Source organism: Perna viridis, chromosome 11 (assembly GCF_037379345.1).
Source record: "Perna viridis isolate PV_CMFRI_1.1 ecotype Kerala chromosome 11, ASM3737934v1, whole genome shotgun sequence".
NCBI lineage: Eukaryota > Metazoa > Mollusca > Bivalvia > Mytilida > Mytilidae > Perna > Perna viridis.
The window spans coordinates 24,315,782-24,334,373 of NC_142455.1; the positions used below are offsets into that span (position 1 = coordinate 24,315,782).

General features: G+C 31.1%; 1 protein-coding gene across 17 annotated transcripts in view; it reads right to left on the bottom strand.

The window, feature by feature from the left end:
- LOC148603461 (uncharacterized) overlaps positions 1-18,592 on the bottom strand; it is a 77,345-nt gene that overhangs the window by 28,730 nt on the left and 30,023 nt on the right. For 12 of the 17 annotated variants that reach the window (XM_088553571.1, XM_088553573.1, XM_088553569.1 and 9 more), the window contains 2 exons: positions 6,350-6,568; positions 2,818-3,061 (listed from right to left, as the gene is read on the bottom strand). In XM_088553571.1, coding sequence (XP_088409697.1) covers positions 2,818-3,061; positions 6,350-6,561 — 456 coding nt within the window. In that variant the 5' untranslated portion in view covers positions 6,562-6,568. Of the gene's footprint in view, positions 1-2,817; positions 3,062-3,118; positions 3,343-6,349; positions 6,569-11,792; positions 11,942-12,762; positions 12,850-15,567; positions 15,585-18,039; positions 18,192-18,592 lie in introns of those variants that run through there. The other 5 variants (XM_088553572.1, XM_088553575.1, XM_088553577.1 and 2 more) reach the window with 5 other exon arrangements.

Below are 18,592 nucleotides of genomic sequence, written 5' to 3' on the forward strand. Positions count from 1 at the left end.
ATCTATGTAATTCCCAATTCAATAATACTGGTATTAATTTTAGTAGTTTGGACATGCTTCAAGTGCTGCCACTTCATATGTATGTCAAAATATTCCTGACCCTTCAAATTTACTGATGTTAGGATAGTTTTAGTTATTAAGTAATGGAGAGAATTTTGTTTTTATAACCTATGTTGAGATCTTAAAAGTACAGATTCACAAAAAGAAATTTACTCAAAATAAAAAATTTCCTATGCAGGCCTCATAAAGAAAATACACATTCCTCAGGGACAGATCAAAGATTTCAGGTTATGGGGAGGGGTGATCATAACTACTGCACATTTACCAAAAGTGTCTTTAGATAAAATTAAATTTGTGGAAAATCTAGATTTAAGCAAAAAAATACACACTTTCCCCTACATGTATATTTGAGGAGGGGAATATGCTCTTCACCCTATCTGAATTCGCTACTGTACATGTATATATATAGAAAAAATATACATAGAAAAAATTCAATTTACAGTAACAACAGCAAAGATTATGGTTGCTATATTTTTTCACTTTCATCCAATAATTTTCATCTTAATACTTAGTACATGTATATCTTGAATAGAGGTACATGAATTTGTATAACAAGCCATTCATTATGAACATGTTCCCTCCACACTTTAAGCAAATCCTTCTTAAAAGTTTATATTTTGACAAACTATTAATAAATGTTAATTACATTCCAAGGGGATTAATACAGACATAACTTAATGTACTCAAATACATGTACCTCCATCCCCCTTTTTTGTTTTATGTGTTAAACAACTTTGCCTTGGCATTTAGTACAAGTAACACATTGTTTTAACTTATGAATTCATCATGGAGATGAAAGTTTAAATCTAAAATAAAAAATTGAACCTGGACATTTGGAGAACAAAATTAAAATGTAAGAGTAGAAATACTACATACAGAAAATATGTACAGAAAATATGTACAGAAAATGATCTCCTTTTTCAACCACTAATGCTTAACTTGAACTACAGTGAAAACTGTTTCAACCCTGAATTAACCCAAAACTTGTCTATACCCTGAATTAACCCAAAACCTGTCTACACCAGACAACTTTGAAGTCCTATTGTGTCAGTTTAAATGTATTTTGAACCATACACCTGTCCAAACTGACCAAATTCTACAGTCCAAATTTGAAGGGGTTTGGTTGAGTGGTTTTACAGTATTATTATGTGATTACTCTAATATGCAAAATTTCCAAAGCTTACAAACTCTACAATATACAGATTTACAAACAGAAGCATTTACAACAAAACAGATGATATGTGGGCAAATACACTGACACTCATAAAATAGATACCTTCTATGAAATGTTTTATTTAGATAGGGGATTGTCAATTACTTTCTGATTTTTATCAGAAAATGGAAATCAAATTGTTAATTTGTACCAAATTGGTATTAAGCAAATATTGACTTTTTCCAATATACTGTTAAGAATTATATGGAAAATATGTCAATAGGAATTTGATTTCTGTTTGTAAATCTCTATGTTTGTGAAAGAGATAGGTAATTCTAAATTTTGACATTTCAGTTAAGAAAAAAAATTAGGAGCCTTTCTAATGAAAGAGTAAAAGATGGAAAAATAAAATACGAGCTGGCATTTCCAATCACGTTAATAATAAAGTACTGCTTAAATGTGTATGAATTATATAAATTGGTCATTTTGAGATCTAGAAAACTGAAACTAATGTTGAGGATTACTGAACTACATATAACTAATGACTTGATCGTGTCAAAGTTGTCACCAATTAACTTTAACTGAATTGAGGGACAATTTTTGTATTCAAATTACTGGTAAATGTAGCTAAATCATAATTATTGACAGAAGTCACTACATACTTGTTAAATACACAGCAGCTTCCAAACATGGTGTACATTTCTTTAAGGCTACAGATCAATTAGAAGATAACTGTGTTGTATGCATTTGTAGATTTAGAGACATTAATTGTGGATTCTCTGATATCACTGGATTTTTTTCTTATTCGACCATCATATTAACATACATTTGTAGCAATTATTTTCGGAGATATTTCCAATTATTTAAAAATCATAAAAAAATGGTCACATTGGCAATATATATATTTAAAAGGTCAACCATTGACATGATGACCTTAAAATTTAGGATTTGATCTCTAACAAGAAATTGGATATGCTATATCAGGAATGTTATACTGGATTGTCTAATACATATACACCATGTACTTCAGTTGTGTGAATGGCCTGAAACTAATAATCTTCATCCCCCATAATTTCAACACAAGGATTAGGGACAAATGACGATCAAGGATTGTTGGAGTTTCAACAGTCAAAATTTCAAGTTTAACAAATTTCTGTGCATACATTTATAAACATTCTTCTGTTTCTACAGATAGATATCAATTCTGGCTCTGTGTAGACAAAGATCCTAGTCATTCAGCCATGACAACACTAAATTTAATTTTTGAGTAAAATATCCAGACTCCATTGGTGAAAGATTCTAAAAGTATTTGTCTTAATGTATTGTGCAATTTATATTCAAAAGTCGACTTTTCCACAACAATAAGCCTGATCCTGGAGTCAATATTTTTGTTATCAACAGGTTTTTTGTGGTACATGTCTTTTTTTTCAGACTTCAGATTTATTTGGAATTTGAAAGAACTTTCCAAACTGCTTTTGTTGCTTATACCTCACAGATCTGGCATCAGAATATGGCCATGATTGCAAGAACAGCTTTGTTTTGTGCACTTGCAATAGTCACTCAAATTAACTTGCATTGACATTTTAATTTGTAACCATACATACCTCGAAAGGTTGAGCATTTTTTGAATTTCGTTGCTTTTCTGCATCACCCTTTTTGGGAACTAATTGAACTGTCAACTGTCGTGGTGCCCCGTCAACAGTTTTAGGGCACAAAGAGCCAACAGTCTGATTGGGTTTGTAATCCATAGGCTTGTTAGTATCTTGGTTTAAAACCACAATGGTATAACCTGCAGGGCTTAATTTATTCCGTGCCGCTAAATTCACAAGTAAATCCATCATAGGAATACTGAAAAGAAGAAAGTTAATTAAACTAATTAAACTAATTAAGAAACATGGCTCTTACCTGAGAATTTTCACCTGTGTCATGACTTGAAGCACCTGTAGTTAATTTGGCACTTTTCTTCTTTCTCTTAAACATTTTTAGTCCAATATTCCAATACAAGACTAAAGTAAGTCACAATCTGTCACTCAAGAACCCCTAATTAATCAGGAAGGTCCCCCTTTCCACACTTTCATCCCTCCCTTATGTCAAATTTCTACTCAGGTGTATTATGTTGTGTGTAAACATATTGAACCAAGTCATGTGACCAGTTGAGCAGGTAGCTTTAAGCTATAGTCTGTTTCAAAGTTTAAAGATATCAATAATGAATCACTGAAAGAGATTATAAAGAGAGGCCATGTGCCAATAAATTTTTTTTACCAAGTATAGTACTGTGGCTCTCTGAAATTTGTATAAATTTTCTAGTCTTATTAAAAATGATCTATCATCACAATTTTAAACCCAAACACTGCTAAAAAAAAATCTGTGATCTTAATCCAAAAAATTGCAATATTACATTTTCCAGTTAGAATAGCCATCATGCACTGCATTAAACCCACTACCTGCCTAAAATCTAGCAGATAATATGTGTTTGAATGGTTTCATTGATACTTATAACAATATGCAGAAAGTGGAGTACTGGAAGTTATCTTATTAACATCATTTCTTAGTCCAATAAAAGACTTCATAATAGTGCTGTGTTTTATGATTTGACATGAACAAAGTCCTATCATGCAATTACAGTATCTTATTTTATTGGACAACTCTCTTTCACTCTTCATTTTTTAAAATGGTTTACTCAAAAATAAAAGCACTTGGCCAAAACAAACTGGGAATTTAAACACATTCTTTTCGTTAATTCCAAGAACAAAAGACCCATATTACGTTGAATGATGAAACTCAGCCCAATGTCAATATTGTGCATATGTTTATTTTGTTCTTTTTTATCGTTTACTCTTTCATAATTGAAGCTTAAATTGTCAATAAGCTATGTAATTCAATAACTACTACATTTTTTTAAATGATAAATCAATTTTCATCTTCTTCAAGCCAATGCACAAAAGGAAGAAAGTTAATGTAGTCATAATTGACATTGTAGCATAATATGTACAAAGAAATTAAAGCTATAAAGATAATTGATTGATACACAAATAGATTGACTACTGGAGGGTTGTTTTGAGGGTAGTTTGAAATATATACATATACATATATATATAGTACTTTCTTTAAAAGTAAACCCTAACAATTCAGTCTTAAACTGTCAAACAGTATTCATGCAGATATACATGTACATATATTTGTGTATGCCAACAGGAAAAAAAATTTAATTACGAAAGTACCAAATTTCAGGGGTTTAAACTTGCTTTTGACTTCAAATGGAAATTCCACCATATGTAAGCCAAAGGTCCTCATTAGAGATTGAATGTAGTGTAATGGAAGTCCAGACTTATGTAAATAAGATATTAAAAGTACTGGGTTAAAAACCAAGGGTCCCGGACCTCAGACCTACACTAATTTGAACCCCTGGGCCATTCAGATATTATGGACAAAATTAAGAATAAAATGTCTAATTATTCTAATTATTAACAATACAGCTATTGTATAGAACAGAATATCTTGTCACATTCATATTTTAAGTCTACTCCTAAAAATATAGAAACCAAAATATCTATGAAACAGACTATAGATCAACATTCTTAAAAGGGGAAGTGATCAATTTCACAGAATAACATATTAGCAGGTATCCTATTTCAAACAGAAATTTCAGGTGTGTAATCATAACTACAGGTGAAAACTTTGTAACACCTTGGACAACAGGTGTTAATTAAGTAATTATTGTGTTTAAACGATTGTAAATTGGCACATTTTCTTTTAAATACAATCACACTCATCATTAGAAACATTTTTTAAAACATTTCCAAGGAAACTGTTTAAATCAAATTCAACACTCAAAGTGAAGTGTTTTTACTATTAAATGAACTATTGTCTTATCAATATATCTCAATGACATACTTTAACTGTAATGAACTGATGGAAATATCCCTATTTCCATTTGAAACTTTCAGATATTAACAATATTAAACAAACATTGCGAAGTATATTTTCAAAAGTTAACATTAAAAAAAAATTAAACTATAAATTAGTATGATAATCAGAATCAAAAATTATATAATCATAGAAATAATCTTCACATATGTTTAATGAGTGAAAAATTTCCTTTCAATTTCAACCAGTTATCAATACCAGTCTTAGTAACTGGGTGGTCAGAAATTCATTCAAACACCTTTGTAAATCATATTTCAAAAGACTCAACACAACAAAAAAAAACCTTCTTGAATGCCATTAGGTGCTTCCTAAAGAATCCAGACAACACGTCTTTATTTTCTTTCCTTTTATCAACCCCTTTAATGCATTTTAGATACAGAACAGTAATGACTTAAGATAAAAATATGCACCTTCACGAAAACACTCATTAACAGGGTGGGGAAGAATTTGGTGCAATTTAAAATGATTCAATGCCCAAGTTGGAAACTGAGGTTCAAAATCATATTAATATATATGACTCTGATAAGCTCAGGGAGTGATGTAAAATATATGTAGTAGGAAGGTACTTTTAGATATCTGTATCCTTTTTTTTTCAGTTTTGTAACATTTTGTCAGTTAATTGATACCTGATCTTGTGAGTTTTATAGTAGCTGAGCACCAGTTTTCATGAACAAACACTGGTAATCTAAATTTGATGTTCAAAGAACCACAAAACCATGAAAACTGATAACATTGCAAACAACAGATTTCTCCGAATATTAGATGAAAAGGGCAAAAGATCTGCTATTATTCTTTGCTATCTGATATTAGTATCCAACAGGATATAAATGTCTTGACAACTCAAAATTGAGGAAACATTTAGCACTAAAAAAAGATAAAGTTCTTAAAAAAACCCACTGATTCATCTGAGTGAAGTATCACATGTATTGTGATTGATTTATCCATCTTCTTTGCCTTATAAATCAAACCAGTTTTGGGGAATAATGAAGGATAAGCAAGGTGCTTTAAGCATACTTTTCGTTTTACTTTTTTTTCTAGTTGACCCTTCCTATTTGACAACACCACAGGAACTGGCTGGTTTTATCTTTTAAAAGATGTACCCAACTATAATCAGAAGTAGAAATTTCCTGAGAATATGTAAAAGCAGGTTTGTATACTACCTAAGACAATGGACTTCACATTTAATTTTTTTTAATTCATCATACATACTTTGAATTCACACTAATGTCCTTTTCCAGACCTCCAGGCAATAACACCGTTAAATCCACATTTTCATCTGCAATTTCATTCATATTTTCATCATCTGGAGGATCATTTCTATAATATAGTGTGTTGTTTCCACTTCCATTGCTGATAACACCCACATCAGAGTTCTTTTTCTTCATCCTAGGGGGTGGACCCCCCTTCCGAAGGGAACTCATTGCCCTACTGAAAAACAAAAAAAAACATTATGTTATGATTAATATCAAAATATTCATATTTTTTCTCAAAATTTGAATAGAGTTACCTCCCTTCCACTAGTTTACATAATAGTGATTATGACCACTTGCCATACAAGCCTATCAACATGGACAACTGAAAGTTATTGAGTTCTATGTAATACTTGACTAAATAGTGGTAATAACACAGTATCAAAAAACAAAAAATTGGTTATCATCTAACTACATTCATATTACATGGGCATGTAACTCTGTGTAAATTAATATGCTCAACATTCACCATTTTAAGTTCCATTATTATAATGGGGAAACATCCCTACCTATCTCATCATCCATCAAAAATGTACAAAATGTCCACTAAAAGAAGGAATTCCCACTTACATGTAGACAATTTAACTACTGATCACTACTGTAGTTATCCAGTATGTACACGTGTTGTTTATCATCCATATTTTACAACATTGATAATTTGTTTAGTTAAGATGACACAATCATTTTTCTTAAAATGCTGAATATTTCTTAAAGATAAAATCATTATTGCAAAAAGCTTCATTGAAGCATCCAGTGGCCCAGAATTTAAAGAAATTCTTGAGTCACATAAAGAGGTCATCCACATATAGACAAAACACAAGGACATTAAGGGGTAGTTTTCTGAATGATATCTTTAATCAGGAAAGAATTACTTTTATGTCTACTTCCTTATTCAGGTAATTAGGGTAACCAGTCTTCCAGAAGAATGACCTACTTCCTATAGTAGACTTCAACTTGAACTACTTGAAGTCTAGTCACCACTTCCTTGAAACATATAAATGCATCTGTTGTCATGCATGGACAATATGTGTTGGCATACCTCCACTCCTACTGAAAGTTGATAAAGGACAGCACTAAAAATTGCTTACAACATATGCCCAATCTATACCAAGTCACACATCAAATTTGAAATCAACCTATCCATCAGAAACAGAGATAATTGTGATGAAATTCAGACAGACAGATTGACAGACTAAGTGATTCCAATATGCCATCCACTCAACAAGTAAAGTATATGTAGAAATGTGTCATGCAATATTAAGCAGGTTATCCAGTAGACCATGGACCTTGAGTACCCTCAACTCCAACCTAAAGCAAAACTGCAGGCCATGACTGTCTAACAAACTAAACAGAAATAGTAAGGAAAGTGGGGAGAAAATTTTCTGAGGGGCATGAAGCCTACTTTTTAACCTCACTCAGCTTGGTCAAGAATACTCCCCACCCCCCCAATTTTTGTTAGTAAGCCATTGCCCATTTTTAAAAATTTTTTTAAAGAGGAGGAAAGGAGAAAATATAAGGTAACAATGGAATGACGAAATAGCTCCTTATTTTACACTTCTACTTAACTCACAAATCAAATATACTAGTAGGCTTGATAAATGGCCTTGAAAAATCTTCCAGTAAAGTCCTTTCAGTTTAAACTGCTTCAATGTTTACCAGTTCAAACATACCAGGAATTAATCGGAACTAAATTTACCAACAATTCTATGGTTATCCAATATTTAGACAGTAAAAAAAGCATTAAAATCCATTATTCAACACAGTGTCCATAAAATGGATCAAAAAGATCTAATAAAGTTGACCAGATAGAGTGTTCTTTAAAACCAAATACCCATAAGATAAACATTGTCTATCATTATATCTCACCACATTTTTAAAGACCATTCTTAAACAAGCAATAATTCTCTATTCAATTGGGGAAAATGTAAACACTGTATTGAAAACAGAAGGTTGGAGGTCAGGGTGAATCAGTCAGCCATGATGGTCAACAGATGAATACTGATTGTATGGTTAATGGTCCCATCACATGATATCTCTAACAGATACATGATGATCTGTTTTAATCAAGCTTTAATTTATTTTAATCTTTAAATAACTGTTCATACAATAATGGGTTTAAATTTCATCTGTTTTTTAAAAGTTTTCTTTATAATAAAAATGTTAAGCTGGTTTGGTTAAGGTGAACCTAGTAGCTCTTTTCACAGTGGACAAATAAGTGGAAAAAAGTACTCTTGAAATTGATTTTTACAGCTATCAAACACTTATTTGAAAATTGTCAAATTAATACCCACAAAATTGTTCATGTTCATCCATGAAATAAAAATGACAACTGCTAAATATAGTATTCAATCAGTATCAAGTGTTGCAGACATGGCAATTTTGCAGTTCTTAAGGTAACAAACTTATTGCATTGATCTTCATGTACATGTAAGAGATAAAAGGCAAATGTGGAAAAGCACTAGATCCTCTGCTTTCATCAAATTAATAAATCACTACAATAAGGTGACCATTACCCATACGGACCCACCCACTGAAAAACTATACACTTGTTAATTACATACCTGGGCTACTTTCTATAGGGTCATGACTTCAAGGATTAAAGGGTCTTAAGTCAACCTAAACTTTCGAACCATTGTTAAAGGAATTTGACTTTTATGTAACAAGTTGAACATAATTAACACCTTTGTACTGTTAAATCTTACTGTTATTACCCATTGAGGTGGAATAAGGGGGTTTATAATAAACTGTGAGAAAATGGGGGCTTCTTAACAAGAGTTGAAAGGTTAATGTTTGTTGATAACTATCTACTGATAGAATGAACCATGGGTTGAGAAAAATTGGGTAAAAATTGTGACATTGAGAATGTGAATGGATTATCTACCATACAAATGAAATAGTCTTCATCTGATGGATATTTTTTTTTTATGGTTGCTAGTTTGGTTTCCCTACCCTTGTTCATGATTTTTTTTCTGACACATGTTCTACCACCTTTGAAAACCCACATTTGCTTACGCTTCGTACCTCCCACCAGTATGTAGCGTGTAGTCAACAGTGGGTTTCTGACAATAACATTCTATCAAATATAAATGATTTTGGCAAAACAATATAAATTGATACCCACAAATATGTTCATCTGACCATGATTGACAGTACTGACCAATGAGAAAAAGATTCAACTTTTAAAAACCTGAGTGAGATGATTTTTTTGCACACAAAAATTTTGTCCGGAAAAATCACTGTTCATATTACGTGCCATGTGACTATTTCTGAAAAATGTGATACACCCCCAAAAAAGGCTACATATTTTTATTTTTGTAACTAAGTTGTTTTATGGGTATATATTATGAAATGTGTAATTACTCATTCCAATTTGTCTGCACTTAGAAGGAAATCAACATTGAAAATCCAATATTGTATTTTAGAGTCATTTACAGAATTATCTCTCTTAAATTTGAAATCTACAGTGCATTCTATAAAATTTTTATCTTCTAAGAACACAGTTTATATGAAAAACTGAATGTTCATTGACATCTACTATTGCAATTCAAACTTAATATCAAAAATAAAAAATATGTACGTTTTTCACCCATGAATCCCATTTTGCATGATTCTTAGCTGGAGTGCTACTTAAAACTTAAAGGATATGTCAAAGGCAATCTTTTCAATCTCAGCTATCAAATAAGATGTAGCATTGTAAGATGTTGTACCTGTTTAGGTAAACCTAAAATAACTTCCCATGCATTGATCATTATCAAAACAACAATGCATGTATCAATTACAAGTCTCTATTCTCGAGCATGTCTCACTAATACACCCTAAAGGTTTCTTAATCAGCAATAAATCTTGAATATACAACAAAATTTACAATTCAAATTTTAGCATCATTGAAAAATTTCTTTTACTTCCAGTAGTGAAATAAACAAAGTAGTAAGCCTTACACTGGACACACCCTAACACACTTGATAGCTCAATCAATGCAGATCTGGTAGTCCATAGATTTACAAAGAGGGATCCTATCCTGAGCCCCTAATTTTTCCTTCAGAAAAATGTGAAAAACAACACTTCTGCAGATAAAACAATCTGATATAAAAAATCTAATTAATAATTACTTAATTTATAAGGGCATAGACCTGTTATTTAAATACAAATATATAAGCAGGTGGAGACACCAGATCCTTTAGATCCATCTAAGCATGGAAGTTTGCAAATTCATTTCCTTACCTCAAAATCCAGTAATATATACCTATATATCTTGTACACCTCAAAAATCTGACTTGCTCAAGTTATAAAACAAATGATTTTTACACAAAAACTAACTTCAATCCTTCATCGAATTCCAAGAAAAAAATATCTGAATGAGATGTATTTTCTTTACAAAAACTAATCCTTTTACCTCAAATTCCTAAAATAATCTCTGACACCTCAAAAAACTGATTTGCAATGTTTATAAACAACATGGAAACTTACACCTGAAATGTACACACTTGTCAATCAAGGTGGAGTATTCAACACACCCTTAACTAAGTTAAATATTCTTATCATGTGTCACCTGTAAAGTACCTGCAATTAATTACTGACAGGTGAATTCAGGTGAAAATTTAATTAAGGTTCTACCTGAAATAAATGTTTGTGGTCCACCATGCATATAGGAGGGCTATTTTTGTTAAAAGTTTGGAATTTCCAAAACCATAATATTTAGTGCAAGACCTGAACTGTCACATAGAACAATAGGGTTTGTTTGAAGAATCATGAATGTGCTCAAGGTCTTAATTTTATTCAAACTACTGAGGTAATGATTAGAGATTCTGCACCGAGATTCAAAGAAACACAGACCTTTAAATGAAGAAGAAAAATACAAAGTGCAGTTATAAAAACTAGCAAACTGTTCATTCAAAACCAAATATACAGACACAATTGAAATTGCAAAAGACGAAAGATCATATTTTGCGTATAAAAAATTTTGAGCTCATTTGTTGCATCCAATACTAAATTATAACATCTACAAGACTTACTGTAAATTTAGAAGCTATGGTCCTTGAAGCACAAATATTTTTTAAGGTAAACAGTAAAAAAACAATGTGTCTCTATGAAAAAATTGGTCACACCATGTACATCTGTTTTAATACTTTTGTCAGTAATCCAATTCCCAATCAATGAACATATACTGAACAGGAAATCACCAAAATTGTCAAGTAAAATATAAAACTGACCACTAGAATACTTCAACAATGTACAAACTATAAAACTCCTTGTTTAACAAACTGAAACATCCACTTGTTTTATCAAAACAAGCGAAAATCTTTCTATCAGATTCAATCATCCATCGCTTCATTAATTGATGACATTTAAAATTTGCTTAACGATGAATGAAATTGATGATTCTAATAAAACAATTCACATACCATGACAGTGACAAACATATTATAGATCAAGACTATCTTCAATTTAAATAACATTAAAACTAGGTGGAAAATCAGAAAATATTATCCATTACGAAATGTCTATATTTATCGGGTATCTAATACTTGTATCGGTTATGATTTCTCTATCTTATGAAAACAGCCATATAAGGTCAATACACAATAAACAAATATGGTACTATCAGATTTATTGGTTAACTAATGTCGTAGGTTGTCAGGGGTCTGTAATTCAGGGAGGAGATTATCAGACAGATTTATCAACAAAATCATCCCTATTGATTTCATATCATAAAAGGATAGTATAATATGGAATTTTTCATAGCAACAACAAAATGAAATGGTTCGAAGAAGAGGCTGTCTGCCCTGGCCGATCACAAATATATTTGATAGAGTTTCCAACTACATTGTAATTGTCAATTTTTAAATCTCACTGAACAATATAGAAAGGTATTGATAAGTCACAATCTTCAAGTATCTTGCTTCAACCATAAACCTTGTTTTTATTTTGAAACTGCTGCTGATATTTTTTTGTTGCTTTCCAGATGATACAAGGACTAATATTGTATTTATCAATATTTTTTTGTGCTTTTTGAACTAATCACGGTCCTTTGACATCTCTAGTAATGTTCCTAACTGTAATTTAATCCTAATTAATTATCCCCCCTTTTTTCTACAAACTTTTCTGTACAAATTTTCTCTGAATATATTTCATTCAATTATCTTCAATAATGAAGATATTCATAATTAACTACAATGTCCAACATTAAAAACACTAATATACTTTGAATTTTTATTTTTATTCTACCTATACGCATATGAGAAATATTAAGTTGCTGTAAAAATAGGCACCTATACATACGATATGAAAGCATCAATCATATTCCACAGAACAGCAAATCTTAATCTATCACTTACATGTTTTCCTACAAACTAAATTAACCACTTGACCTACCTTTTATAATCACAGGTACATTACAGGTAAAATTGTGATTAAGACTGGATTTATTCAATAATCCATCATAAGAACTTAATTATAAGTAGAATGGAAATCCATGATTAGAAAGTTACTTAATTACGTAATCCTGTTCTGAAATAGTTATTTCCACTTCACAACACATAACACCAGAAATAAATTCATTCTACACTAAATCAAAAGTCTTCTAGAAAGTATTGCATGTTCTGACTTAGTGCAAGAAACTCGGAGCAAATATAAAAATTCAGTTCTGTGTAAAGAAGTGGTACTGAGTTATAGAATATATATTTGTCACTGAGTACAATAAAGGGAAACCTGTCTTAACTGAACCCTGTTTGGATTAATAAATATGGTTCCATATAGACAGGTGCTTGGTTTACAAAGGTTCTAAATATATTTAAACTGGATGAAATGGACTTTAAAAATACAGTAAAAACATCTGGTTTTCAGATTTTTCAAGGTTCAGTTAAAACAGATTTCACCATACAATGTCATAGTATAGAGAGAAATCAAGGAAATCAAGACTCAAGATGAAATCCAAAGACATAGGGACATAGACCAGACATGGAAAACAGCCACACACAACAAAGAACATAATACAACCAAAATAATACATACAAATGAGCAACTCAGACTCCAATAAAGACTAGGAGCATGAACCAGGCGCACCAGTAGGGTAAGCATCCTCTGCTTTTCAAAAAACACCAGCCAATTTGCTCATAAAAAGTGAAGTCCGGGGGTAGACGATAGAGGAAAGAACAACTACGACACATTAAACTAATCAGTTCACATAGTGTATAGAAAGCAAATTAATGTATATTAATTAATTAATAGGAGAAATAACCAAGTTAACAAGAAAAATCATTGGTGATGCCTGGCCCCTGGATATCTAGAAAGGTTAAACAGTAAAATCAAAAACAGTTTACTTCTGTTCCTACATGATGTCATGGTCACTGCAGGTATAAAAGCGTTATTTGCAAAACAATAAATAAATGGAACATTTTAACAATGAAATGCATGTTCCAAGTTCAATGCACAGTTAGTGGACAATATTAAGTGTCAGTTCCTGTAAGAATCAGACAGTGGGTGAAACATGATATGAAAAAACTCATCATTTTTATAGTGTAATTTGACTATTTGTACAATCAGGATCAAGGAAAAAAGACAATATTTTCCATATCATTTTAATTTAATTGGTGGTTTTTTGAATGGACATTTCTGAATTTTCCCATTTTGCCTGATTTTTACAGAGACTGACATTTCAAGAACCAGAAAAACTGATAGATGAGAAAGGCTGTTCGAATACTGAGTAGTTAAAGAAATAAAGAAATCAGATATCCAATGCCCACTAGTGTCATACAACCTGCATCTTAACTTCAGTTTTAAGACAAAATATATGCAGAGTCCTCAAGAAGTATTTGTGGCCTGAGCTCAAAATCTAATTCTATGATAGCACATCTCAAAATATTAAGTGGCTATGGCTAAGACAGTAGACTGTTACAAAAATGCGAGATGTAGAGACAGGCAAGAGAAAAACATTATACCTACTAGCTTCTTTGAAAGGGGTCTAAAAAACAGACATACCACTTTTAGAAGAAACAAAATGTCATATTATAAAAGGGGTTTTGAGATATTCAGGTGTGGGAATAATTACTAAAATGTGACCAAGTTAATCAAATATGTACATTTGATAACTCTATGCAATAAACTAGATTAAATTAAAGATGACCTTTCAACCTTTCCAGGTCATATTGTAATGGAATGGCCTTTTCTGTCCCCAGGCTAATGACTAAAACATTTGTAATTGATTATCATCAACAAATTGGTGATGTTAATCAGCAGTCAACTAGAAATAGTAAATTAGTGACATAAAATTAAATGATAGTAAAAGGGGGTGGGGGGACTAAAAGGGGCCAGATGACAGAAAGTCTTGGGTGGGGGAACTAAAAGGGGCCAGGTGACAGGAAGCCTTGGTACACAATTTCAATAATTTCATTGACTCCAGCCTTTATGGAAGGAGTTTTTTTTTTAAGTTGTCTCTTCATTGGTATGTCTCACATCATGACATGATGAGACATAAATTTACCATAATACACCTGTCCAAGTGCAAATTTTACTGCTGAAGATTCTGATTCAGTAGGTCAAAGGTTAAGGTTTAGCGAAACCATAATAAGAATTTTGTAAGGTCAATGACCCTTGAAGACTGCTATTCTTTTACTCTACAGTAAGAATTTTCAATGCTTACTAACTTTTATCACAAGTACCTTAAAAATACTTCCTGCACATACAAAGTATCTATCATCTCTTATTCATACTCATACTTTTACTATAATTTATGTAAGATGACAGCCAGACTTTTAAAATGTTTTCTTACATCAATTCCTCATTATTTAAGCATGAAGTTTTTATATTTAATACATATTTACAAATATGGAAGCATAAAGTGTTTACAGTTGTCTGAAGAAATATACATTAATGCAAAATTTACCATGAGAATTATGTAAGAAATACAAAAACACTGGAAGGAATATATCAAAACATAGAAATGTCTTCATTGAAAGCTCCAATGTCAAATCTATGTAACTTATGTTACTTCCTTATATGGTACTGTACAGTTTCATTAGAAAACAAACCAATAAAGATTATAAAAAATACTTCAATAATATACAATCAAATTTAAAGTAAAACCATTATTTTTCCAAGTCAATCATCAACAGAAACTATTAATATCCTTTAAACAGGACATGAAAATATGGAATTAAAATTGGAAACAATTGAGCTTACCTTTGAAATTATGTAATATCCCATAAATAAGACACTGTCAATATTTTCTTAAGAATTCTATTGACATTTCGGTGTTCTGCTTAATTATTCTGAACAGGAACAAATGAACCTTACAACGATCCCCCTTTTTTCTTTGGCTGATCTAAGGATAGCAAACATTCTATTGTAGTTTTTAAGGATTATCCCGTAAAAAAATGTTTAAACAATTTATTCGCCTAAAAGGCTTTTACAAAGGCAAATCCAATTATGTGTGAAACAAACTTTTAATCTTTTGTTGTAAAAGTAAAGAAGCGATATGTTTTTGTTGTTGAACATGTGAAAATTGATCAGTAAAATTGTACAAATACCCTTGGCAGAACAAGGAGTTACAGGAACACATGGCATAGATGGATTAATACTACTAGTATTTTACTGTATTTTTTCTTTTCACAAAGGGGAGCTATATTCTAAAATAAGAATTTTACCCCATAAACAATCATTTTTTTCATACATGTAGTTCATGTACATGTAATTCTAAGCATGAATGGACTGTTATCCATAATGTGAGAAGATAGGTGCTTATCAAACTAGTTTGGCTGTTTACTATAGAGCCTCGCACACAGACTTAGGTTGATACCAACACGGTCACTTCAATAGACCTTAATCCACAGATAATACTTGTACAAATCTTCTTTGATGGGAAGAAGCGAGATTATACTGAATACAATAAAACTTGGTATAAATTCATTCATTTCAATGAATGCCGTGAACTGAGTACCCATAGGTGGAAAGATGTAGGTCAGTATTATGTCAAAATGTGGACTGAATTTGGCACAACTCCTCAACTTATTACACTTTGATTCTCGGAAAGACCTTGGTTCAGGTATATTCACAGGAACCTACTATCTAATAATCAAACAATCTATATTCCAAATATTTGTATTATAATACATATTTGATTTTTTAAATTTTAAATCTTCAACTGACAATCTTTAGAGAAAAGAAAAAAAACCAGATATAAAATAAAATAAACATCCACAGGTATTATATGATGAGTTTTAATACACTATAAAACAATTTTACCAAGGAATCAAAGAATGGTCCCTTATCTCAGGATAAGCAAGATATCTAAAATTTGCATAATACGTTTACAGTCACCTAATGTTGGGGCAGATCAATGGGGAGACGGGTTCAAGATTACTAGTCGCTAAATTTTATTGAAATTTAGCCCAAAATTTACAAAATGTTAACTTGTTCAGTACAGAAATGGGTAGGTGTCAACCCCTGAAACTCTTCCCTGGATTCAACATTGACGTATTTCTTTTAATAAACAGGTATTTATTCAAACAAAACATATTGATTCTCTTCTAAATCGGTGGGTGTGGTTTCCAAAGAACTGAATAGTTCAACTCATAAATGTTTTTTTTTTTAAAATTGTCAATGCTTTTTCAAAATTAATGCAGAAAATGTCAAACTTATCCTAAAATGTTTATACTGATAAAAACTTCGGATACCTGCCTATTTTTCTGTATTTATGTTAATCTGAGAGTTGTGATGAATGTGCCAACAGCAAACAAACATCGAAAAATGTTCGTCAAAGTGATAACAAGAGATTTAAATCATCATTATACATTGTATATGCTTATGCTCATGATCAACCCTGGAAAAAATTCATAAGCATGAACAATGCTATGGCCTTCAAAATTTAGGGGTTTTAATACATTTTTGTATTATTTGTAAGATAAAAAACTTCTAAAATTTCATAATTCAAAAGATATCAGTAATGTTTACAGAAAAATGAGGTCCAAGTACGAAGTAATAAATCTCCACTGGTTTTGATCTGACTGACAAAAAAAAACAGTTAGCCCCTTTGTCACTTCTTGATGAGTCTGACACCATATGAAAAACATCAACTGAACCATGAATGAAAAATCTAACAGACCATGAATTGGGAAGACTATGAACAACTTCTTTAAGAGTGAATATGACCAAAAGTGTAGCTTTGAAGCTCTTCTGCCATATTAAACAGAAGCATGCTATGCTTAAGGTCCATCTGAAATCTATTTCCCTCATCAAATTTAAAGAAAGACAATTTCAGATGGAAAACCAAAAAAAAAAAAAAAAAAAAACTCAATGAAGTTACATGCAAGTTTATTCAATGTTCAATTGAAGGTCATTACAATTATGTGCATTAAAAAGATGCACATGTGAACACTAGACTGGCATTAATGAGTACCCTAAAAGCAAAGTCTTTTAATTGTAATAATATCAATGCTTTTAATATGCTCCAAAACCATAATTTTTATGATGCATGGTATTTTTCAAAATTAGTTTTTTTATTTTACATGTATAAGATGTCATAATGCAAATGTTCCATGAAACAGTAAAGTGCAAAAATATCAGCTGGGATACACTGCATAGTATCATCAGTAATGATTAAACTATTAAAGTTTCATATTTTACTAATAATCAAAATATTTCAAACTGACTCACCGTATCTGAAAATCCAATTACACTTTTAAAATATTTTATCCAATACAAATATTTATGAATGTTACTTATTCCATAATCCAATGTTTTGGCACAGTAAATCCAGTTTTGGAAAACAGACGTTAAAGTCTTCAGCAATGCAAGCGAATTAAAATTTCTACCTGTAATTTTTCGAAGCCTTCACCTGGATCGGTGAATCGTTTGTAGGTATATTCAGAGACGAAATGACAAACTCGACACCTCAACACGCCCAGCAGGCAAAAATAGGAAATTAGAAATAAGTAAAAATCTTTAGAAATTTAAATTGTATCTGACCTTTAACCCTTACCCTTCTATTGTTCAATTGTTTATCTACAGATTTTAGAGCCTTGGTATTTCTTTTCATTGTTGACACTTCATCCAACGATTTTTTAATTCATACCTATATGAGCCTTAAATTTTAAAGTTTTTTGACAATTTTCAAAACAGATCCATATTCATTCATTAATGATTTTTATCTTTTATGTTTTTAAATTTTCAGATTATGCTATGTAAACTTTACAGTCCTGATTTTATC